We start from the raw sequence: 27,421 nt of genomic DNA on the forward strand, positions 1-27,421 counted from the left end.
TGGGATTTCCACTCCACACAGCAACACAGTATTCGTTACTGCACTCCACAGACGACAATGTCAATTCACTTGGATTATTGCGAACAACAATGTACTTCTAATCTTAACTAATGTTCACAAAGCACTATTTACAAAACAGAACTGTCAGTTCTCAGTTCACAGTTCGTTTGCTTTGGCTAGTTCTTCTAGCTCAGTCACTCAAGTTCACAGTATCTCGATCCCAAGACCTTCAGAGACAGTCCACTGAACTTCGAACTCAGGTCCCCCAACTGCGGTCCACTGCACAATGAACCAAAGACTCTGGATTCGCCGCACTCTCCAGGACGCTCCCCCAGTTGCGGACACTCATAAGTCGAACTCCGGTCTCGAAGCTGGCTTCACTGCTACACAAGACTGACTGGCTAGCTGTCAAAAAACTGCAACTAACTGCTCAGCTCACTTGCATCTCCAATTTATAACTAGACCATAGTTTCGGGAAAGTACGATGCTGGAAATTTCTACAGATGTCCAGAAGATGGCACCTTTCGACTTCATTGGATTTCTTTCCTCACTCGCAGGCGCATTACTTGCCCCTCTCTGCCTTCGTCACGTCCGCGCCGCCTCCTCGTGTCCCCCTCTCCTGCTGGATGCTCACGAAGTTCCCCGAAGCGCCGAGAGTATTCGGCCTGCCGTCACAATATGTTCAAAGTGGCCTCCATGGTATGCAATGCAAGCATCCACACGTCGCATCATGGATTGTTTCACTCTTTCGAATGTTCCAGCCTGTACCCGAATAGCATCATAGGCTACACAGACACGCTGTTCAAGTGTCTGCACATCAAGAATTGTCTCAGCATACACAACACTTTTCAGATGTCCCCACAAGTAAAAATCTAGAGGGTTTAAGTCCAGTGATTGAGCAGGCCATGCAAAAGGGCCTCCCTGTCCTATCCAACTTCTGGGGAAGATGTTGTTGAGGTTTTGACGAACAGTAATGTGTGAGCTGACGCTCCATCATGCATCAGCCACATTACCTGTCATATGGCAAAGGCACATCCTCAAGCAAAAGAAGCAGAGTGTTCTATAGGAATTCGAGATACATCTCTCTGTTAAGGCGTTGTGGAAGAACGAATGGTCCAAGTAAGCAGTCGCCAATAATCCCTGCCCAAACATTGATGCTGAACCATTGCTGATGAATTTGAAGGTCATGTTGAGATTCAGATAAGTTGGAATTGTAATGTAAAATAGTTTTTAATTTTCAGTCAGCAACTTATCGAAGTGTAAGTACAGAATGAATTCTGTTACATCACACTAAATTATATATTTCACAAATCACATTATATTATGTTTCACGAATATTTTCGACTTGTACAAAAGTCATCTTCAGGTGACACAATAAAGCAAACAAAACAATTTGAACACAGGTGATAGCTGTATAATGAGTGAACACATATATGCATTACAAACCATGCATGCTCATTTTAAAAAAGCTTAAGTGTGGCTGTAAGCCAGAGCATCATACATTGTAATTAGTTAAAATAATCAGGTAAAAATAACAATCAAGTTAATATCATGTTATGTGACTCATAACAAATTGTGTGCCAATGTTTTTAAAGATAAAAATTAAAAATTAAGTTTAAAAATATAAAAAACCTAGGAGGTTAAAATGACAGAATATGTCCATTTGTTATGCACTCATTTAACCTCCTAGATTTTTTATATTTTCATTCTGTACTTACACTTCGATAAGTTGCTGGCTGAAAATTATATAACTATTTTATATTACATTGCTGATGAGACAATTCAACCATTCCCCGAGGATTTTCTGTAGCCCACAGATGACGATTGTGTACGTTGATGCCATCTCTACCAAAGGCGCTTCATCAGTGAAGAGGACTGATGATAGAAATCCCATAATGGTGGTGGCCTGTTGCAAACACCAGTGACAAAATTTTTCCTTGGAGGAAAATCCACTGTTGATAATCCATGCGCACGTTGCAAGTGATAGGGATAGTACCAGTTTTCATGCAGGATACCCAAAACCATCGCTTGGCTTACACCATGCTGGTGGGCCACTTGCCTCGAGCTTGTACTTGGGGTGTTCTCAGTATTGTGTAGAACATGTTCCTCCAGATCTGGTTTATGAACATGTGGAGGCCACCCTCCATGTTCGCCTATATGAAAGGACTCATGCTACATGGCTTGGTAAATCCATGTGGCCTCCCAGTGACCGTATAAGAAAACCATCTCGTCTTGTTCCTGGAATGAATAATGGACCATTGTGCTTCAACTTCGCTCCAATCACACACTTTGCAACACAAAAAAAGGACACTCATTCATCAGGGCCGTCTACCATGGCAAATATGCATTTCCAGACATACATTGATATGAACTTTTTTGTTCCTTTTCCTGTCAGGAATCATCTGAAGTTTGTCCGTATAGTTTTCGTGTATGTACATGAAGTCTTGATGAAAGTTATCCAAATGTACTATTCAAAATAAAAACAGACTTGTGTAATCTTCAGTTTGTTGTCCCAGAATCAGATGCTTCCCATGTTGGAGGTTCACATCTATATTGCATTCTAAATATGCCATCTTATGCTTAACTGTACTAGCTACAGCAGGCATTAACTTTCTCATTTAGGTAGTGTCGAAATTATTTACTGAGCTCAGCCAAGGTCACTAGCTGGCACATGTGCTCTTGTCAGATATGGATAAAGTCAGTGGTGAAGTGTGCTATACTTGATTGGGTAGACAGTAGCATGATCAATGTGGTTACATCCTAGCATTTGAAAGTTTTCAACACATTTTATATACCTTAAGAATACCTCAGATTTCTTAGCTTTACTTTCAGAATTTTTCATAGTGTTAACACAGAATGGTTTTTTCCCTCATCACACTCATTGCTTTTCCCTCTGCCTGCTTGCTGCGTGACAGCATATGGTACGAAATCCAGCATGGAATTAATTACGTACCAGCCACCGGTGTGGCTTAGTCGGTTAAGGCACTTGCCTGCCGGTCTGAAGTTGCGTTCGGGCTCGGGTTCCATCCCTGCTTGGGCTGATTACCTGGTTGGTTTTTTTCCAAGATTTTCCCCAACCATAATGTGAATGCAAGCTAATCTATGGCGAATCCTCGGCCTCATCTCGCTGTCACCAATTTCATCGACGCTAAATAACCTAGTAATTGATACAGCATCATTAAATAACCAACTAAAATAAATAAAAATTAAAAAAAATTAATTAGGTACCTTTGCCAGCTTTTCTCTCTCTTCCTAAATTCGTTCTTTTCTTATCTTTCGTCTGCTATGAAACATCTTGCCCCCATCCCTTTAGAAACAAAAAGTGTTGGCATAAACATTATTGTTTTAGTTCCAAACCAAATACAGATTCAGTTTGCTCTGATTTTCTGAAATGTTGTTTCATCTCGTCTACTAGTTGAGAATGAATGAAATTCTTAAAAGCTCTATTTATTGTGCTGTAGCATAGTGCCATAATTATGGATTTAAAAGTGCAAATATTATGTATGACAGGTTTCCAGAAAATGAAGAATTAAGGCTTTTGTGGATTTTTCGTTGTAAGTGCACTGATAAGCTTAATCCAGACAATTCTTGCGTATGTTCAGTGCAGTTTTCTCTTGGGAATTATGAAAAGGATTTGAAAAATTAACTTTTAGGTTTGCCCAGCAAGAAAACACTGTGCCCAAATGCTGTACTTTCTCAGCAGTTTATTCCAAACTCTCATGGAGACACTTTTACTGAGGGTCTTAGTACAAGGACAAATGAAATCACACTACAGGTATTTATCCCTTACTTTCGGATATCAATTATCTGATAATGCAAAATGCTGCTTTAAAGTACTTACTATTGCCTAGAATTGAAATAGGGCTTATGTGTATTTGAACAATTTTAGACTATTAACGTTCTGGCTCATTCTACAGGTCTCCTCTGAACGAGATGTAAGACAAGAAGCCAGAAACGTCAGATAACAAGCAATATCTATTCTGACTACGTTATCACCCAAGAAAAGAAAACTCCATAAATTAACTAGTATGAATTCAATTATTGTATGTGACAAGGACAAAAAAAATAGAAATTCCAATAATCAAATTAAAGTACTTATTATGAAAGAAAATGTAGTTACTTATGCGGCACTAAAGGAAAAAAATGCAGCTCTTCAAAATATTAGAGGTCCATGATATGTTGTGTCTATAAAAAGATGACTGTTGCTGCTTAAGATAAGGTAAAATGCGATGATCTTAATGCCTAGTCTACATCTGATGAGTATTCAGCCGAGACAGTGTACTCGACCAAGCACTTATCTAATCTGAACGCAAAGTACAGTACTTGGACTAGTGTTTTGACAAGTGAAATGTACGAGTGAGGGAATAGAAACCATTTCTATTTTCTGTGGTGAGTAGATACACCATTACCTACAGAACTGTATTGCTTACATACTCAATGTATTTGGATGGTGGCTCGAAGAGTGTTGTGGCAAATACATTTACATTTGTCTCAGCATGTATTTAACACCGATGGTCCTTGGTTGCTAACATGGTGACTGCATAGTGTAATGGCAGCGAAGTGATCGTGCAATAACAATAATGCAGATATGGTTGCCTTGGGCACTCAAATAGGTGTTGCAGAGATCGAAAACTATTTCCTGTTGTCAAAAAAAAAGAGAGATTAATTTGTAACATCCCTTGCTGGCATGGTATCTTTCATAATATAGTGCATACATTTTATCTTTCTAGGCTCACGTGTACCACGCAGCTTCACACATGCGAGAATGGAAATACTGTAGTATTGGATCGTTGAACTGAAGGTCCCATATTTCGCAATAAATTATGAAATTGTTCAGTATTCATAATAAAAAAAAAAACCTATATTCTTATTTATCTTCATATTCCAATTCTCTAAATCGTTCAACTGTGGCTCTGTGAGTACTTCTACATAAAATCCATTGTCGTGACCATGATCGTCTTTTTCGGGTCCTAAACTCAATTTCTCGAAGCTCTGTCAATGCAAAGATAATTCTATGGTGTGCGGTAAAAACGGCATGTCATATATTGTAACTTTTCAATAGAGAAAAGTTTGAAATGAAGATCAGTATCATTATGATGGGCTGGAAATCTGGCACTCTATGTCATTATCGAAAAGGATAGACATTATGCCCTCTATATCATCTGAAAAAGTAAATTTTTTGTATTTACATGGAGGTCAATAACTCAAAACGACCAATTTTTTACTTACGCCCTTTTCACTATGCACCATAGAATTATTTGATTGATGTAGTCCTTCAAAAATTATTCTCAATTTACGACGACCTCTCCATTTGCTCATGTTGCTGAGACTTGAAAAATGCTACAAATGAAGTGACTCGCTGTAACACTCATATGCATACTTGATTATGAATGACGCTTGGCTAAGCAGCATAATTAGTGATCTCAGCTGAATACTCATCAGGTGTAAACTAGGCATAAAAGGAATGTTAAACGCTAGGGCAGATTCGGTATGTTCTAAGTGGAAATAAAAGAATGAAATAGTTCCCAGAAGACACCACAAATGCCCTTGCATTAAGAGCTCTTTCTAAGAGGGCTTATGAATATATTAGAATGACAAATACCTCTTTGCCTGCTTGTTCAGCTCTACAAAAATGGATATGGCAATTAAAATGTAGACCTGGCATTTTGAAGGAAGTGATCCATCTATTAAAGTTTAGGGCAGTAATTTTTGAAGGATTAGAAAAATTCGCTGAAATGATTATTGATTCACGTATTTGTTACAATATGTCAGATGATTTAATACTGGACCCCCACAGTAATGTCCAAGTTGTCATGGTTGTAGATCTTTTTCCCAATGGAAGCAGCCCATATTTTATGATTTTGATGAGACAATGACGTGAGAGCTACTACAGGGTATTATTACAAACATTGAAGCCTGTCAAATTGCGGTAGTAGCTGTAACATGTGATGTGAGTGGAAAAGTCGCGAAAATATGGAAAGAACTATATGTACAGTTGGAAAAAACAATCCGATGGATAGGTCAAGAAAGGTGTGGGTTTCTTGTGATGTGGCTCACCATCTAAAACTTCTGCAGATCCATTTTCTAGATGAAAGTCTTGTTTTGCACGACAGCACTGGACTTCATAAGGAAATCATACATTATCTGTTAGCCAACCAAAGTTGTGATTTGAGAATTACGCATCACATCAATGATGCTCACCTTAGTGAAACCAGGTGATCACATCAAAATGTATGATAGCTGCTCAGTTGTTTTTTCGGTGTACTTCTCAGGCAGTGAAATATGTTCTAAATGAAGGTAAAACAGTTTTATAGTTCTGTTTAACGATGTTTTCGACGTGATGAATTCGAGGTTCCTCAGGGATGATAAAACACCCCTGAGAAGTGGATATGGGCTTCATTTCTGCAGTCAAGAAAATACCCTAAAATGTTTCTGGACATAATCACCCATGTGCAGGTGGGGAAAAAGTCAGGTTCATTATCTTTTCAAAAAAAAATTTGTAATTTCAATTGAGTCATTACTTGGACTGTTTGAAAACTTGAAAGGACAAGGCATCTTTATGTATTAACATCTAGGCTAAATCAAGACTGTTCAGAGAACTATTTTCTTGTGTTCGTGGGTTGGGAGTTTTTTATAACAACCATCTTCCTTTGAGGTAAGAAATCGCATTAGGCTTCTCTTGTTGTCAGGAAATTCAAATGTGATTTCCTCATCCATAAGTGCATCAGTCTCAGAAGAAATGAGTGGCTCATCTACAAGTGTTGTGAAACCCAGTCAGACAGAAGATTTAATCAAATTTGTTATGACTGAATTGTGCATTGACATTGTTAAAGAGTTCCTGGTGCCCAAAATGTTAGTCGAGGACACAGAACAAGCAGAGCTGTTAATGGAGAACTCATACCAGCCATCTAGGACTTAGGACGTTGCACAAGATACTCTAAAATACATTGTGGGTTATGCGATGCTCAAGTATCGATGGATTGACAAAGTGTTAAGTGCCTCTAAAGAAAACTATTCAGTTCCATGGTAAGAAACTAGTGACTGGATATTAATTATTCCAGAAGTTGGTCTTACACGTCCCAGTGAAGAGTTGGAAAGTGTGCACAGTTTGAAGTAATATTTGGTGCATTTTATGGACTGACTTTTTCAAAAAGAAAAATGTGATGAAAGCTCTGGCTTCATTAATTAAATCAAAATTCCCAGAAGTTCATGACAAAATAATTTCCTTGTATGTAAGAGCCAGGGCATTTATTGAAATAAGACATCTGAATGCAAGGAGAAAGCATCAAACAATGAAAAAAATATGCAGCTAAGAAATGTAAACTTTGGGTTGCTTCATCTTCAAAGACATCGTAATCAACTCACCAGACACGTAAGTTTGAGTACTTAAGTCAGTATAAATCCATAAGCATGTCAATTTAACGTCATTCTTTAAATTTTCCTTAGAGTAAATAGTACAATTCTATCACTTGATTAATATTTTCACTCATCATTAAACTAGGGTGACCAGATTTATAAACATAAAAAAACAGGACTTTTACAAAATTTGCTTTAAAAAACAGGACACTTGAATAACAAAGAGTGCAAGCATTCCTTCTAAGTCTTACAGTTCCAGTTCAATATCAGACTACTTATTGCTATAATGAGACTTCATTCTATCATCAAATAACACTATTTAATAGTGACTATTATTCATTAAAAGCATGTCCTATTTTTTGTAGTGGAACCACATTGTGTCAAAATCTTTTTATGAATGAAATTTTAACATTTACAATTACAAACAAATTATATTTATTTCACACATACAAACATATGGACCTTTTAATCTGTTAAACATGAACTGGTTCCTTCAGCATCTGTAACTTTTTTCTTAACCTTGTATTTTTCAGATGATTTTATCTCCTGCAAAATTTAGGATTATTCAATAACATATTGTAAAACTGTTTACAATCGAGATCCTGAAAAATGAGTCTTGGCAATGTTAATAGCTTGTACAGTTTCAGTTATGAAACGATTCTTTTCATTAGTCACAGATTGTTCATAATTGAAAAGATTCTTTCCACAACAGTATTTGTGCCTGGTACAACCAATGCAAAGCATACAACAACTTCTATGTTTTTAGACTGAACAAATGCGTTTTTAAGTGCATTAAAAACATTATACCATGTTTTATCTACTTCAATATTACTGCTTTTCCATTCTTAAAGTTCGCAAGTTACAGTTTTGTTCACATGCACAATTTCATCAAATAGTTCATCTTCATCTGTCTAAACTGATGAGCCTGAATCTGTTGCTTTTAGAACGTAACATTTTTCAGTGTTATCCAATTATATGTTTTCATAGGTTCATATGGAGAAACCTACTTTTCAAAATAATCTATGAAAGTCTCATAAAATAAATTTGCTATTTCTTCAAATTTTGATTTTATGAAAAGACCTTCATTCTCTAGCTGGGTTAAGATTGAACTAACAGCCGAAGTTTGAAAGTTGACACATTGTTTGTTAATAATCTTGTTTTTTTAAGTAAATCTAATTCTTCGACTACTTCAGTTGCTGAGATGTTTGCTCTTTCTAATTTTTAATTGAATTTGAAAATATTTTCAGCTGACTTGGAATGAAGTGAAGCTAAACAAATGACTGTGGGTGTTCAAAAAAATTGTTTCGTTTGAGAGCAGAGGATTCGCCAGCCATTGTTGTAATCAGCTTGCAGGCAATTTTTATGACCAGCCATAAACAGCGGTATTCTCTTTCCCAAATGTTGAAAGACTTCTAAGTGTGAAAAATGACCTATTATTAAAAATAATTGGCTTGGTCACACATTTGCTACATAGATATTATTTTAGTTAGAGTTTAGAGACAATCTGCAACTCAGTGAGGTTCACAAGTTTTGCAAATTTCGACATTTCACCAAATTGAGCACTTTCAGCTAAAGCTGAATGCATACAAAGCTACTGCCAAACTGCAAGCTCAGACCAGTGCAATTTGTCAATGATGTGCTTAACTGTCTAGGTATCAGTCCTAATTTTGACTTCAAGACCTTCACTGAGGCATACTTCTGTGTGTTAAGAGAAATGAATAGCTTTGTTGTCTGCATATATAGCACAGAAAACCTACACAGTATAATTGAAGATGTTTGAGACAGTCCTGAATGTAACTTCTGTTGTGCACTCTCACAAACTGAAATCACTGGGCTTTTCATACTCTTTGAGGCAACTGTTGACTGGTACCACATGACTCGACATATTGAAGCAGCTCTTTTCTCAAATTCAACACCTACAGCCCTACTTCAGGGGATCTTGGGGCCATGTGCTCGGTCCTCCTTTACCAAAACAATGAGGACAGGTGCTCATTGGCACAGAAAAATTTATTACTCTCTGGACTGCATTTTTCATGTCTTTTGGATTGGTAGAGAAGAACTGATTGTGTGGTCCCAAGATCCCCTGATCTTACCCCATTAGATTTCTTTCTTTGAAGTTATGTGACAGAGAAGGTTGAAACACCCACAGTCAGAGATCAGTGAGGCATTACCAATGCTACTACAAACATTTTGCAATGTACAGTAGTGGCAAAAAAACCGGACCAACCCTTGTAGCTGATTTCAGAGCCTTGTTCACTCCAGAGCATGATAGACTGGTAACTAAGACTTTCGTGGTTCGAATCCTGCCTGGGAAGGAAACTTTTTTTTGTTCCTTATTCAAATTTATTCCCAATACTTTTTGATTGCAGCGATATTTTACTACTTAATTAACTTATTATTCCCAGAACATGAATTTTACCAGCAATCGAAAAGTATTGGGAATAAATTTGAATAAGGAACAAAAAACGTTTTCTTCCCAGGCAGGATTCGAACCACGAAAGTCTTAGTTACCAATCTATCGTGCTCTGGAGTGAACAAGGCTCTGAAATCAGCTACAAGGGTCGGTCCAGTTTTTTTTGCCACTACTGTATATGGCAGGAGAATGTCTACCAACTTAACATTGTCCCTGCAACTGCTAGAGCTCATGTAGAAATGTGGTGATTATTTTAAATAATATGAATGATACCTTTAAATTTTAAATTATAAATAAGAGCTGTGTGATTTGTTCAAGTGGTTTAAATTATGTCCATAAATAATACATGTGAAAAACTTGTGAGTTTTCATTTTGAGAATAAAACCTCTTTTATTATGTCTTGAACCATTATCTTTCATAGGCAGTTGAAATTAGTTACAGATACAGAATTAAAATTTGGAGCGAGTCTTGATGGACGTTCACCTGTATGTAGGCAACAATTTCACACGACTGTCCATAAGTAGTATATACTGCACATGTGCAGTGTGTTGTAAGCGAAGCTTATACAATAAGGTAGCTCCAAATTTTATTTCCGTATCTGTATATTTGAGGAAAGTACTTGTTATATGTGTGCGTTTTTAATGAAATAGGTGCGTGATTGTGATTGTTATTACATCTATCATGCCATGCTCGAGAAACTAGACCAGATACAAAATAGATTGAATAAATAATGGGGAAATATGAAATGAATGCACTTCGAAAAATTTGTTAAGAAGACAAGAAAATACTATGGTAAAATGAGGATGTCAGACGAAAGTGTCAAATACAAGTGATTAAAAACTGGACTGCAGAGTGTAGAAGCCAATGGAGTGAACACATAGATCAAATGGAGCCCAATAAGAAATTGTGGCCTATTATTATGATGGCAAGACTACCTATAATTGGTAAAAGAAAAAAGGCCAAAGATCTAGTGCTGTGAAGAAGAAAGATGGAGCCTGATTCCAAACAAATATGAGAAAGTGAGTGTATAAATTAGCAAACAAACAAGGATAAAACAACCTACAGGATGTAAAATTTTAGCCATATTGAACAATGATTACATGTAGTAGCAATGTTACCAGCTAAATATATATGACAGATTTGGTTTTTCGAAACTTGTGTTTTTTACTGACAACATCTGGCTTTAGCTAAGTGGCTATGTAAATTGGATTTCAACAAATTTGCATGTCTTACAAGAATTTCCTCTACTTGGATTAAAATCGCTGGTCAGATATGCAGTGGTCCCAAGAAAAAATGACCAGAAAAGCAGATTTGCATCATACAGGAAGACCTCAGCTCAGTTCAATAGAGAATCTATTTTTTAAAGAGTTATCTCTTGATAGTTTCAATCTAGGTATGCCCTATTAAAGGGAAAATAATTTTTTCGAACATTTTGTATTGTATCAAAGATGAATAGTTGTTAAAAAATCAATAAATTGCCCATTTTAAGTTCGAAATGCCCTACTTACTTAGAGGAGTGTTCGCGAGACTACAGAGTAGCTCAGAGCCAGAACTTTGTCTTTATAATCTTTTCATCATGAGTTGGAATCCGCATTGAGACAGAATTATTTAATTATGTTTTTTAACCTAAGTAATATAATCATATTAATTTAGTGACAGTGTGTAGCTTACCCAAGAACTTCTAAATATGCCTTAAATATATCAGTTTTGAGGCAGGAAATTGATTTTTAGTGGGTTATTTCACGATGCTTTATCAACTGCTATGGTTATCTACTGTCTGAGTGAGATGATGGTGATAATGACAGCAAGATGAGTCTAGGGTCCAATGTCGAAAATTATCCATCATTTTCTCGTAATGTGTTGAGGGGAAAACACCAGAAAAACCTCAACTAGGTAACTTGTCCCAACCAGGATTTAAACCTGGGCCCACTAGTTTCATGGTCAGACATGCTAACCGTTACTCCACAGCAGCGGATGATTTTGGTTTTCTGGACTGAGTTCAGTGGGTGGTTTATTGTCTGTTACATCTTAATATGATTTCATTTACGTCGTTAAACAGTGAAATAACTTGTTTCAAATTAGGCTATTGTAAGAATAGCTTCTTTTTTAAATCTATGGCGCAAAATAAAAGCATAATGTATAATTGAATTTAAATAATTTAAAATAACTTAAAAAAAGCCACAATTTTAGTAGGAAGTTAATCTTTCATGCCATTGTATGACGTCCCGTAATCCCTTGGAGATGGACCATACCATATTTGAAATTAAATCTCGCCTTTCTGCCAGGGTGTCACAGGCATTCTGAATTAGTTGCCATAATTCATTGACGGTCACAAGGGATGCATATGACCAGTTCTTCCAAGGTGTTGAGAAGAACGCAGTTTAATGTACGGTATACATATATTTCAGGAGATGGTCCTGTCTTTGAAATTACTCTTTACCAATGTAGTTTAGTCCTAGAGTTTTTATTAAAAAATCTGTCGTGTGTTAATGGTGTGCCATACAACAAAAATGGTATAGACTTAGAAGCAATAAGTAACATGGAATGAAAATTTATATAACAGAAAACATTTCCAACTGGGATTGACCCCAAATCTGCTGCTTATGAAACCAAAGTACTATCCACTAGAACACAGCATTGCAATGATCATCTGAAAAGGTACATTTGCGAAGTGCCTGATAGATAATTGTATAAAATCAAATATGATTGAAAGTTCAGCTGTAATCAATGTTCATGGTACCAATTGTAGCTGCCCATAGTGGTAAAAATATGAGGGACAGTCAAATGAAAACCGGTCAGATGCCAAAATGTATAATAGAATATTTATTGTAGTTCTGTTTATAAGTATGCATAAGGGTGTAATTATTTGTCTTATTTGAGCTGTTGTATCAGTGAAGCGTGGTGAGTCAGTGAAGTTATGGTTTTACATTGCAGTGAATAGTTCTGATCAGTGATAATTTATAGTGTCAATGAAATGTGTTCTATAGTGTCAGTGAAATGTGTTCTAAAGTGTCAGTGAAATGCGTCATAGTGCCACTACAGTGAGTGAGATGGGAGTAAACTGAAAGATTATTATCAGTACCAATGTGAAACTTTTGTAGGGCCTATACATATGTAGGTTGTATTGTAAAATTAGGTTCACTTATTAATTAGGTTATTTTATGTATTGTGTATTGTAATTATTGTGTATTCTTATTGTATTGTGTATGTATTTTGTATTGTATAATTCTATTGTGTATTGTAATTTTATTGTGTATTGTTTATATTGTGTATACCACTGCCACCGGGTGCTTGGCCACTTGCAGTGTAAGTAAATACATACATTACCTCAAAAGTAACCTCCAAAACTGTTTATACATTTATCCCACTGCGAGACAAGATTATCAATCCCATTCTTGAAAAAGCTTGTGGGCTGTCTACCGAGTTATTTACCCAGTCTCACACGTCTTCATCCAATGCAAAACGAAGTCTACGAATGTCTTTCTTCAACTCTCTAAAAATGTGAAAATCACATGGTGAGAGATCTGGGCTGTAGGGGGTTGTTGAAGCATTTCCCAACCAAATATCTGAATCGTATTCCTCACGGAGTTAACAGTAGCCTATGTGGGCGGGTGTTATAATAAAGAAGGATAATGCCGTTCGATAGCATTCCAGGGCTTTTTGACATAATGGCGCCTCCCAGTTTCTGTGAAGTTTCTTCATAATGCTGTGCATTGATTGTGGCCCCCATGCTCGAGAAATTCAACAAGTAGAGGAATGAAGAATGCCAACATGACTTTACCAAAACTTATGTACATTGCTATGGACTTCTTCGGTGGGGGAGAATCCTTGTTTTTCCATTTTTGGCTCTGCCATTTGCTCTCCAGTTCAAAATGGTGACACCACGATTCGTACCCAGTCACAATACAGGACAGAAATGCATAGCCTACTCTTCCTCGTGGTATCGCTGCAAGTGACCCAGTGAAACAGCCATTCTGTTTGTTTTTTGTTCCTCTGTGAACTGATGTGGAACCCATTGCGTGCAGATTTTTTGGTAATGTAGGTGCTTCTTTGGAATGAATGTTTTTTCCCGAACCATGACTTATTCCCACCAAACGAAGAAGTTCTTCCACAGTGATCCGTCGATTTACCCATATAAAACCATCAATAACACCAGGAATTATGGCATGATGAGCAGTGGCGAAGCTACATTCATGCAACTGGGTATTCTAAAAATCATACCTTATATTTTTTTGTAGATAAACTCCAGTCGGCGTGTTTTTCGCTCTGCAAAGATGTCGATAATGCGTTCTTTGAAGATGTCGTCCCTGGAAAGACTGTTTAACAAACCCTTCTCAATAGCCAGAGTACTCAAATTGCTCAGTCTAGAATCTGACATGGAGTTCCTTAAAAATGTCTTAACTCTCTTCAATGCACTCATACTTCGTTCACTCGACGCAGTAGATACAGGGAAGGTGAGAATCAGTCTTATGAGCCGCACTGTTTCTTGATAGATTTTTTCTAAGCCATTGTTCAAAAAAAAATTTCAGCAACAAACCTGCAGGCAAATGCTTTGTTTGGTCAGAATAAACGTTTGTGAGTTCATTTTGAAGCTGTTCACTGTCAAAGTATGGATACTTTTTTACCAATGCACTCAACTTAAGTGACGGAAACACTGATCTATAAGCAGGGAACTGTTTTTCATCGAGTAATTCAACAAAATTAAAGTTTTTAAGATCTTCAAATCTCGATTCCATCTGTGTCACTATGGTATCAATTATTTCAAACGCTAGGACTTGTAGTGTCATAAATGATCCTGATCCTGCCTCATTGTTCAGTACCTTAGCATCTTTGATGCACTCCTCAACAGTTTCCTGATTTCTAAGAGATTTTACATTCGTTATAGCAAGTTTTACTTCATGATTACAAATGCTGATATTTGATGTACACTTTATTTGCAACACACTGTATAAGTGGTCAATGTAAACAAATATTTTCTGATAAAAACACAACAAGAAAATGAAGGTTGGATCTTCTAATCTTCTTAACAAACCAACAGCGCCATTATAGGAATCTCCATCCCAGTCTTCATCATTGTCAATAATATGAGACATCGCTCTTCTTAGTTCCTGAAAGTGAGCAGTTATAGTTGCTGTAGCTCTAGAGTGATAATTCCAGCGCGTAGTGCTTGCTTGAGGGAGTTTGAAACCTGCCTCTCTTAAAAGCATAGATCTTTTTGAAGATTTACTGAAAAATGTGTGAAAGGCTGTCAAATCATAAACAAAGAGACGAACTTTCTTAATCGTTTTGGCACCATACAAAAGTACCAGATTAAGTCTGTGAGCGTAACAATGAATGAACATTGCATTAGGGCACTGCTGCTTAATTATCGCATTAACACCACCACGAGAGCCTGACATCACTGAAGCACCATCATAAGTTTGACAGATGAGCTTATTTTCAACTTTGCTGTCTTTCATCACATTCAAGATAACAGTTGATAAACCTTCGGCGGTTTTGTCTTTTGATACATCAAAGAATCCTAAAAACCGTTCTTGTACTGAATCGTTCACACAATAACGAAATATAACACTCATCTGTGATTTACAAGACACATCTAGTGTTTCATCTGCTTGAACTGACACGAATTCCGCCAAGTCTAATTCCTTCTGAATTGTTTCCTTGACTACTAATGTTGCACATTCAATTAATTCATTTTGGATTTCACTTGAAGTCCCTTTAAAGCCCGATATGGATTCCAACTTTTCTCTAACAAACTGCTCTTCTTGCGCAAGCATGTCCAATATTTCTAGGTAATTGCCTTTATTTTCTGACTGATCGCTCTCATCGTGTCCACGAAATGCGAGCTCTTGCTTTCCTAAGAAGCAGATGACTTGAATCAGTCTGCCAAGATATCGTCTATTGCGACTCACCATTTCGTTGTGCTTGAGACTCGAGAGCCGAGCCGCTTCTGATAGAGCATGCTCTATTCTGAGTTGTCCCGGAAGATGATATCGTTCCCAATTAAGAATATGTTTCTTAGAAATTTGATGTTTTCGTGCTCTACGATGGAAGTTTTTCATACATGCAATCCCAGTTTCACTCCATTCTTTATTATCGCCTTCACCACCAAACAGAAGACAAACGTAACAATGCATCATGCCGGTCGTTACACTTGCTGTTAACCATTCATATTGCTCATACCACTGAGACTGAAACTTACGTGACTGATGTTTATCACGCTGTACAATGTTTAGATGAGGTTTTGGTCTTCTCTCTTTCACTGCACATTTCTCTTCATAGGACAACGAAGAAAATGGTCTTGATTTCAGATACACTATTAGATCACTACACTGATCCATGTTTTTAAATTCACAAACAAACATGCACTGAAATACCGCTCTCACTTCACTTCATCGCGTGGTTATTTAAAGACGCTGCTGCTAACCAATACAGTCATGCTCCTGCGTCGAAAAGTGTAATTAGAAAAAGTTCGTTTTCACGAAGTATTCTTTACCAACCGTTAAATGTATTTTCAATTTTCACGTTCGTTTCAGTAGCTAATCTAATTCGAATTCTATACTATAAGTGTATTCGTAGTACCGAAATACCGCACCCACAGTTGACTGAATAAAAACGAAAAGTGAATAAATGGATGATACACGATAATAATGAACACAACTGCACTTTACGGAAACAGACCGACGAAAAATGAATACTGTCCTCTAGTATAAGTATCGCAGATCTTTTTGTCACTTGTGAGGAAAGAGGAAGTTAGCAAGCGAGCCTTTATGGTGATGGTCCTGTGCAGGATTGGGTCAAGCAAAGGGACTCGGGTAGACAAGGGAGGAGCATTGACACAAAGGAAAGTATACTCAGTTGCTTAGATGAAATCGACCTGTAGACGAGACGCCTCCATTACTTTTAAACTAAAATACAGTAGGTCTACTAAAAGAGGATGAACAAGAGAGATCGTTCTTAATGTATAACATTTTATGAGGAAATAACCAGAATAGTAAAAAATAAGTAGCAGATGCAAACAAGATGTCTAACAAATGTGAAGGCCACACCTGTGGAGTAACGGTAGCGCGTCTGGCCGCGAAACCTGGTGGCCCGGGTTCGATTCCCGGTCGGGGCAAATTACTTGGTTGAGGTTTTTCCGGGGTTTTCCCTCAACCCAATATGAGCAAATGCTGGGTAACTTTCGGTGCTCGACTCTGGACTCATTTCACCCGCATTATCACCATCTCATTCAGACGCTAAATAACCTAAGATGTTGATAAAGCGTTGTAAAATAATCTACTTAAAAAATAAGAAACACAAAGGTGAAGAGGATTTTGCCTGAACAAAAATAACATGAAGCTGAAGGATTATCAATGAGTGAATCAGGGAAGAAACGTCAATGCAAAAGACCGCTATGTTGAAAGAGAGCGTGGTGACTTTTCACTCCCATTTGCAGAGCAGTTATTTTTATTTAAAATGAATATGATAGGGGCCATCGCCTCAAGTCAGATTATAGATAGTCTTTCTTTTTTTTTTTTATCCAGCAACATTTATAGTGGTGCTGGGAACTGGACAGTGTTCACCAGCCAATAACGAGTGGTGTGACCACAGTTGTGCAGATTCAAGCCCCTCTCGACAGAGGAGTTTTCTTAACCAAGACAATTTTTTGATGGAATTTGTAGTGACAAGATAAGAAAGGGATCTTATGCGTTTCTCGTGTTTTTCATGTCTATAAAAGACCGCTATTGATATTGACGACTTTGACAAATGGAGATCATAATAATAACAAAATACAATGAAAGCAGTAGTGATAGTGTTGTGGAAAAAATTTCTAACAATAACAATAAACTCACAGTCTGTAACGTTTTATTAGATTTGGTTTTCTTAACTTATTGGCATTATAGGACTATTTACACGAGTTCTGAGTGTACTTCTACTGTCACGGCGTTTGGCAGGATGGTGTCTGTAGGGGGTTGCAGCTGGTTGGGAGACATACAAATTGGACAGTGACTCGCTTCTTTGTTTAACATTTAAAATTTCAGGGGCCAAAAAGATCTGCGATACTTTTTTTATACCATAATTTCTCACACACTGACAGACTGCAGCTTTGCCAACCGTGGCCGAATTCGGCTAAACGTAGCTTTTAGCAGAATGGTCGTAGTCGAATGGCAAAGTGTAGCCGAATGAGATTCGATCGAATGACCATTTGTGAATACTCGATTTTATTTGTAAACACGTTCTTCTATCAAATTTTATTTTCTCACACTCTAATAACCATAAGAAGTTTCTCGCTTCCTCAAAAAAATTATGAAAACATAATAGAAAATTTAAGTTAGGACTGAATTCCGGACACTGCGACCATTATTTATGGCAAGGAAAACTTTATTATTTTCAGTTTTCTTTTCCTGCTATGTGAATTGCGCCCATTGTTTAATGGTCAATTCCTGGATTGGTGAATTCGCCGACACCTGACAGTGTCTTTATTGGGAGTCGACTATGCAACAAAAATGAACTGGCCCTAAATTAATGCATGACATATCCAACACATCCGCCTTCGAACATTGTAACTATAGCATAGGTCATAAGATTCTGGTTATTACTCTGTGAATGTGTGTTGCTTCATTTTGGTATTTGTAGCTGAATTTCGGACCTTTGTAGCAGATTCACTAGTATTAAGGTTGGTAACGCTGAATGACACGTCCGGAGCATGTCCAGAGTCTAGGCTCTTTCCAGACTTCACAGCACACGGTTTAGCATTAGTGACGTATGCAAGCACTCCGCTTGGCGCATGCGCATATGCTTTCTCTATCAGCTGCAGCGAGCCTGATTTGAAGCAGTCTCCTCATTCAGTGAGTGTATAACTCATTGGTGAGTAGCCATAATGTAGTTGTGCGCTGGTCCCGCGCCGAGGAGCTGGCGTCAATCCTTCCGTAACTAGAGAGCATAATACCGAAAACTAGAGATTTCATTTACTTATACCAATGGAAACAGGAAAATGAAAATGCGCTTATTTCTTGAAAATCCCATGGGTATTCTAAGGCTCACAGATTACCCTTCAGCTTCGCCCCTGATGATGAGCCTGTTCTGGACGAACATCGTCGTGCAGTGACTTTCGTCCCTCTCAGAATCTCCTGTGCCATTCCAGTACATGCAAACATCCATAATCAGTTCAATGCCCCCATATTCACTAACATGATTAAGCATGCCTGGAAGAAAGCTACTTTTCCAGTTGAATGTGATGCCTTTGAAGCTCTTGCCAATGTTATCTGGGACTCTGAAGATTCGAGTTGCTCAACTCTCAACTGCAGAAATACATCATTCATCCAATGTGCTTATTGTCGTTTACATTTGAAGGACTCAGAGCCATAGTGGGCCAAATGCCATTTATTAAAAACAGAGAAAGAAAGGTTAATGTTAAGTGAATACCGTAATTTAATGAAGGTTGTCATATCATTTAGCTTTAATATAGGCCTACATACTTTATATGACTTGCTATATGTTTCATTATATTATGGTAATACAGATTTTATTAGTCAAATGTAGAGCCTACTTTCCAATAAAAATTGATTCGCAAAGCAAAGTCAAAAGGCATAAATCAAAAGACAAAGCAATAGCATTTGTGGAGGTGTATCAAGTTCTACAATTTGGAATTCCTTGTTAGAGGTCTTTCCTTCTCCACTCTGTCCTAGAGTAGTGATCGACAGAATTTTTGTCATCACACTTCTCTAGCTGAAGAGGTGAATCTGTTTCAGCTTCAATTCGCCTCTTCAGCTAGAGAAGTGTGATGACAAAAATTCTGTCGATCACTACTCTAGGACAGAGTGGAGAAGGAAAGACCTCTAACGCGGAATTCCAAATTGTAGAAAAATTGATTTTTCTCATTTTTTTTTCTCAAATGTTTTCCTTTTATTTGTCTTTATCTTATGGAATTCAAAAGGAATAAAATAACATTATCATGTAGGTATTTATCCATTTCTGGTTTAAAACTTTCTTGAATAGGGACATTAGAAACTTGATAATTTTCACATTGAAGTTAAAGTGAATTGTTTTTGGAATACAGATCACCTATACGAGGTTACTTTTTTTTTTTTTTTTTTTTTTTAGTTCGAACACGGTATTTCACCAGAACCTGAAAATAATATATCTCTGCAAAATGAAGTAATACGATCAGAATCTCTTTCTTCTATATGGCTATTTTTCTGCTTTGATGGTCTAGGGTCAGTATCAGTTTTATAGAAAAAAATGTTCCTGAAAAACACATATACGTGGTAGCATTGAACAGTACGTTTACAGTCACAAAATGTCGACAAATGTATTGGAAATAATGCTTTAGGGTCATTGAATGTACTTGTGACATACTTCATACATTTAACTACAGACGACAATCTCTTGAGAAAATTCATTCCTGTCTCATATGTGAGTTGTTTTCGTTTAGTAGCAAATAACATTGATTCCATTTTTTAGTAAATTAGCAGAAGTTTTTTTTGCAAATTTGAAATTTTCTGGATATGTTTCCAATTTTCTTATGATTTTTCCGGTTTATGCTCAGGATTTCAACACAGTTTGGCACAAAAATTCCAATTTTCACACTATGGGTTTGTTTTTATGTAGTAGTCTCTCTCACTCTCCACCCTTTCAATACAAAATGAATGCTGGCCGGGTTCAATGTGAGAGATAAACAACTTTACAAAAATTGAGAGTTGGGTAATCAATGTTTTACTGTATATTATTACAGGTTGGAGATGGTATGATCAGAAACCCACATCAGCCAGGTCGTACAATGAAGAGAAGTGTCATAGAAAAATCATAAAATGGTTTGGTGATAATCCATCTTGCAACAGTCCTTTTTCGATACACATGTTGGTGACTCTTGGTGAGGCAACAGGGAAGAAACCTGGAGACTGGTATGGACCAGGATCTGTGTCACACTTGCTCAGGTAAATTACGCATAATTTCTTAATTTTATAATATTAAAAGTATTGTCACTTGGTAATGTACACTATTGCTTTTTTGCTTGTGACACCACCTTATAAAAATAATTCCTTTCCCATGGTTTCTCTCTTGTAAGTCAAAGATAAGTCATCTTTAACTTTACACAGGGCGTTCAATAATTTATCCACCTGCATATGTAAGTAACTGATAGTCCGCTTTAACTTCAACACATTTAGTCCACTTCACTTCTCCTTGGCCCTCCAGCCAGCACATTACTGCTACCTTAAGGGCATTATCATCAGATATCTATGTAGGAAATTTTTCAGCTTTTGAAAAAGAAAATATTCAGATCTGGATTTTATGCTGGATGGTTCAGGTCTAGAAATCCACATTCTTTGGTAATAGTCTTCGAATTCTGGAATTTGGGGCTTGGTGCATCATTGTAAAACAAAAATATGCCTACTGACAGTTTGCCGGGACATTTCTGTTTAATAGTCTTATGTACTGACTTTATTGTGGATTAGAAGGGTTCTCCAGTGACGAATCATGAATTCCTAGAGCACAAAACCCTCTCTATCCCAGAAAATTGTTGCCATGACTTCTGGCTGACTGCTGCACAGGAAACATTGCCTTCCATTGCATGGACTCTTGTTTGGTTTCAGAGTCAAAGTGTTGAATCCATGTTTCATTCCTCGTAAAAATCCATGAAGAAAAGTCGATGGAATTTTCTCTGAGCAGGTCCAAATTCTCCTGACTGAATTCCTGGTGACGTGTGTTTGATCTGGAGTTAGCATTTGGGGTACTCATTGGAATGGGACCTTTGACATTGTAATGTTAATATGAATGAATGTGGAAAGTTTACCTGCTGAAATGGCTAGTTCATGAACTGTAACATTAACATTTGCATGACGATCTTCCATAAGTATGACCTTCACTTTTTGAAGATTCTTCTGAGCCACTGGCATAGCTCAGTCAGCAGAGGCACTTGCCTGTTGATCCGGAGTTGCACTCGGGCGTGGGTTCGATTCCTGTTTGGGCTGATTAACTGCTTGGGTTTTTTCCGAGGTTTTCCACAACCATAAAACAAATGTCAGGTAATCTATGGTGAATCCTCAACCTCATCATGCCAGAGAGCATGTAGCTATCACCAATTCTGTTGACATTAAGTGACCAAGTAGTTGATACAGCATCGTTAAATAACTAAAAAAGTTCTGAAGAGAACCTTCATGTGAGGATAGTTTTCAAATGACTTCCGGCCCCGTTTAAATTTCTTGGCCCAAAACTTAACATTTACAAGTTCTGCTGGATGGAAGTTCATGTAAAACAATGGATTTCATGTGTTATTGAAAGTTTCTATTTGAGATAAACTTTCAAGTGTGGACGCTGAGCAATGAGGTACAAAAATCAGAGTCCCATATTTCTGGATAGTAGCTACTTAAATGAAAGTAAAATACATTGTATGTGTGAAATTAAATGTTAAGAGAGACTGTTGTACCTTCAGCATAGTTTATCTTTGAACATTTTTTGTTTTTTAATTTTTGCTGCTACCTAGAGGACTCAAACTGAAGTAGATTGTAGAGAAAGCTGCAAAGTAGCTCTGGTCATAGTTTCGGTTTCATTTATTGCAAAGTGTGAATTATGTGGACAAAACAATTTTTTTTAGTACCAAAAGTAAACATTTCATTCATTGATATATGTTTCCTAACACAAAACCAGATTGTATTTGTGACTATCCGTCAAGTACAGTGTGTTTCCTACAATCTGGTGAGTAATAACATATTTTAATTTCCATGATTTATTCGAATCTCTAGTTTTGGGTGCCATATTTGTTTAAACGTGCCCCTCTTGTACCTTTGAACAGAAAACCTGTTGTACCATGGAACATGTTCCAAGGTACATGATACTATCGGTTTTTGTTTTTCTTTTATTTTCAAGATCATGTCACGAAGTAAGTCTGGAGTTAAGAGGCCCCCAAATGTTCTGGATGTCTTGAAGAAAACTGTTGAAGCAGTTATTGCTCCTCCAGGAAATAAAATCTGAATCAGATAAGCCTGCTCTGGTTTATGATGGCAAATATATTTTAAATATGATTGCCAGTTTTTACAGCTTATATTCCCACCTATTTTCCATGTGTTCCAACTTACAAGAGGGTATGTTCCAAGGTACATGAACCTGTTGTACCTTTGAACACATTACATATCCCTTCATTGTATTTTTTCCATTCTTAATAGATCTATAAAATAGGAAAATGCATACATGAAGTTGTAAAGGAATCTTCAATAATTATTTAAATTTTTCATTAAATAAATTTCATTTCTCAAAATTAAAAAAAGATAAAATGTGAAAAGTATTTCAAGGTACAACAGTCTCCCCTACACAGTAAGTGAATTTCCAAATTATGAGATTAATTTAACATTATTTTTATTATGTTGAAACAAGTGTTAACTTCGAGCAATGAGTGCATGTGTGATCCATTTTTAACGTAGTAGTGTCAAATAAAAACGAAGTTCTTTAAATTATTTAATGAACTCTTTTTATTGTTCCAGTTGTTTTTACATTTATATTACCTCATTTTGTTCTTTTTTTTTAATTTTGATTGCCTTTATATCCATATTTTTTTAATTCGTTCCATTTCTTTCTACCACACAAAATATACAATTGCTTTTGTGATTTGTGTGTGAAGAATCTTGTTTGCATTTACTGTAGCTGATGTTTTAAGCGCATATCCAGGCTTTTTATCTGTTCATTTCATAACAAAAATGTGCCATTTTTTAACTTGGAACTCTATTTTACATAATATCTCTAGTGATTACCATCGTGAAAAGAACGAAAAAATGTAAGTAGTATTTGTGGAATGTTATTGTTTCTTTTGGGAAAATGTAAGTTTATAGTGGTGGAAATAATTTAATTTCGAAAATGAGAAGAAAGGCAAGTAATTAGATGTTGGTCATTCATACCTTCTTCTGGAAACAGATTAACTCTATGAATGTGTTTATTAATGACATAAATGACATTTCTCTGAAATAGCAGAAAAATTGTGGCCTACAGGGAATGTTGTAAATAAAAAATTATATCTGCTGCACTTATCGAGAAAAAAAATGACAATTTTACTTCATTTGAAGATGATCTCAGAGCACAGTTGAACTTATTTGACATTTTGCCATGTGATTTTATACTCATTGTACCTTTCCAGGAAAGCTGTGGAAGTGGCCACGAAGGAGAACAAGGAATTTGATGAATTGTGTGTGTATGTAGCTCAGGACTGTGCAGGTTAGTTGCTTATTGAATTATTTCTTCATATAATAGACTTGCTTTGGTATAATTGAGTGATCCACTTGTGGAGGGAAAATATTATTGATTACATTTGAATAATTGATGGCTGTTTTGACATCTAGTATTGTATTAAATGTGCATCCTTTCAGTGGCATATTACATCCACTTATTAAAATCAAGACTTTTCATTCTAATAATTTATATAATGAAAAACAATTTTTAAAATTTTGTCTTTATTAAAAAAATAAAGCATATAATATTAACTGTTTACTTCACTGGTAATACATTTTTATCCTTTATTATAGACATTTTGGTTACTGTGCGACATGCCATTGGTTAAATAAATGACTAATTCTTATATAGTGTTAACATATGAAAATCAGAAACCTAGGACATCAAAGGTAAAACAAGGACAAAACCAGGTCATTGAAGGTGAAAAAACTGGGACAAAAGGAGATTTTTTGTACTTAAAAAATTGTCAAGTATTTATTTCTGGATAGTGTTACTACACATATTTAAAATGTACTACATCTGCAGTGTTACCTCATAATGATCAATTCTTGTAGTTTTCTGATCGACCTATCAGCCAGAAGTTTGTTTGTCATAATATATGTGTGTATCATTACAGCTGATATTTTGAAGTTATATTGCAAGAATATCATTGTCATTATTGTTCCGAGAGAAAGACAATTTCTCTCCTTCTTCCACTGACTTTGAATTAATGGAAAACCTTGTTCCTCATTAGCATTATGTCCTGGAATAGAAAAAAAAAAAAGAATTGCGCTTATTTTCAAGAACACCAATAACAATAACGACAAAGAAAACGATGATGATGATGATGATGATGTTGATGATAAGCACGAAGTATAATTAATGAAAATAACGAAACTAAAATTGAATATAATAATAATAATAAACATTGCTAAGGAAAACTATTGTCTGCCTCAAATTTAAAAACAATATCATTCCTCTTTCTTTCCCTTATCAGAGACTTTTTGAATGTTTCAGAAGGTTTTGAGAATATTCTTTCATCATTTGACTCAATCTCTTGTACTTTGTACACCAAATTCTCTTCTTTCAGTAGAAAATATACAGAAATACTGCCACAATTAAATTAGCTATCTTTATGATCATATAGGGATTCGAATGCTGGTAAATCTGCATCACGATTTGTATATAAAAAAAGATGTTCCTATTTATTATTTTATGCTTTTATTGGAAGCAGGTTATAATATAAATATTAATTATTTGTGGAAATTTATACTTACTATAATTAACAGATCTCATAATTACTTATTAACAGGGAACGGATTTATATGGACTAAAAATATATGAAATATGTAAATATATATGTAGTTATTTTTACCAAAATATGGAATTAAATATGGATTTTTACCAAAATATGGAATTAAATATGGACTTAAAATTATAAAAAAATGACTATGTACGTTAAATATTGGTACATTTTAATCAAACTAAACAAAAAATATAATGGACGTACCTTATCTTCCAATGTAGTTTCAACAAAACACAATTTTTATTGTCTGTTACCATAACAATAGGTTACAAACATTTCTTTCAAGTGCTGAAAAGTGAATCTTCTTCTATTGTCTCTGAGGATAGATTTATACTGACTAAAAGAGCGTTCGACGTCACAAGAAGTAACTGGTACATAATTCAATTTCACAATGTCTGCTGGGGATAAGTCCAAGTTAATCTTCACTGTTGATTCACCACTCATCACAGCAACAACCTTTTGTAGTTCTTCATATCCAGGGTTTTTTGAAAGTACAGTGTCCACCTTAGCTCTTACTGCATCTGCAACTTTACCTCTACCACGATTCAGTTGTTCCACAGTACTATTTATAATTTCAAAACTTTCAGATAGTGAAAGGTGCCTATTTTGGAGACTTTTGAGCGTTTTTATGATGCATGAAAATGTATGCTGAATGTGAGCTAAGTCATTCTTCACACTTATGTCACAGGTAACTGTTTTCGCAGTATCAATTGAGACTGCATCTTCAGAGTCCAATGCAAGGAGAACATTGTTAATAGAGTCTATATGTTCGGCATAATATTCAACTGCTTCTAGCCATGTACCCCATCTAGTTAAAATTGGCTTTGGTGGCAATGGAATTTCAGGGTACATTTCTTTCAACACGTTAACTCTACTGGGAGCTTTGAGAAATACTTTTTTCACTGATGAAATCAACAAATCTACTTTAGGGAAATTGTCTCTGACCACTTCTGCCACACGATGAAATGCATGCGCCACACAAGTAAAATGAGTCAATTTAGGATATACAACAGATAATGCTTGTCCAGCTTTGACCATATAAGGGGCAGCATCGCTAATAAAGAATAACACATTATCGTACATAATACCCTTTGGCCACAGGATACCCATAGCTTCGTTGAACAGTTTAACTATAGTTTTGTTATTGCACTTTTCTAGAACATCACAATGTAAAAGAATTCGTTCAGAATATTGTTCACTTAACAAACCGATAACTACACTACCAACAAGTCTACCTTCTTTGTCGGGAGTCTCATCAATGGAAACCCAAATTGAACTATCTTTAATTTCATCTCTTATCTTCTGTATTGTCTCATCGTAGATGGATGGAGCATACGTCTTCCTAAGTGTTGACTCATCCGGGATTGTATATTGAGTATATTTTTCAAGGAATTCCCTGAAGACCTTATTCTTTAGTTTGTAGAGAGGAATATCAGCAGAGATGAGAGAACGGCACAGGTCGATGTTAAACTCAGATCTTACATTCGATGTTGTTGGTTGTGTTAAAAACAATTGTCTCTGCTTGGAATTTAGTTGTTTGTTGGCCTGATGTTTACTAGTTGTAATGTGTTGTTGCACCAGGAACTTTTGTGTAGATGATACTGCACACTGACACAAATTACAAAATAATATTTTATTGTCAGTTGATAAACCATCTTCTTTAAATTCTGAAATGTAACTTGTTAGTTTTGATTTTAAATTGACTGAATGACGTACTTTTGGCATATTTACCGTCTTTATAGTATGATTTACAAAACTGAACCTATGTGTACTCTGACTGGCATTTAACTGTTGAGCTGCACAACTGAAGTCTGTTAAAAATTTTAAATTAAATTAATACAGTTTTGTAACTTACTTTCCCATTGTTGATAGGACTGCTAATTTTCAAATAACTCTGATGTTAAAGGGATTACTGAACATGTGTTTAAATCTCTATTGTTGAAATGTATTTTTAAAAGTTAATGGAATTTTGTTTTGTTTTATTGTTAAACCTAATATAATATGGACTGTTTTATATGAAATATGGAAAATATATGGAAATTAACGAAAATATGTACTAAACTCTAAAATATGGAAAAATATGGAAAATAAAAGTAGGATTTTTCAACCCTACACATTGTGAAACATAAAGATAATGCAAAATATAAATTATATTAGCTTTATAAGTA

The 27,421-nt window shown here is 35.9% G+C and overlaps 1 protein-coding gene across 1 annotated transcript in view; it reads left to right on the forward strand.

The window, feature by feature from the left end:
* Atg4b (Autophagy-related 4b) overlaps positions 1-27,421 on the forward strand; it is a 60,009-nt gene that overhangs the window by 12,582 nt on the left and 20,006 nt on the right. The window contains exons 3-4 of the mRNA XM_069837721.1: positions 20,487-20,688; positions 23,877-23,953. Coding sequence (XP_069693822.1) covers positions 20,487-20,688; positions 23,877-23,953 — 279 coding nt within the window. The remainder of the gene's footprint in view (positions 1-20,486; positions 20,689-23,876; positions 23,954-27,421) is intronic.

The sequence above is a fragment of the Periplaneta americana genome, chromosome 10 (assembly GCF_040183065.1).
Source record: "Periplaneta americana isolate PAMFEO1 chromosome 10, P.americana_PAMFEO1_priV1, whole genome shotgun sequence".
Lineage (NCBI taxonomy): Eukaryota > Metazoa > Arthropoda > Insecta > Blattodea > Blattidae > Periplaneta > Periplaneta americana.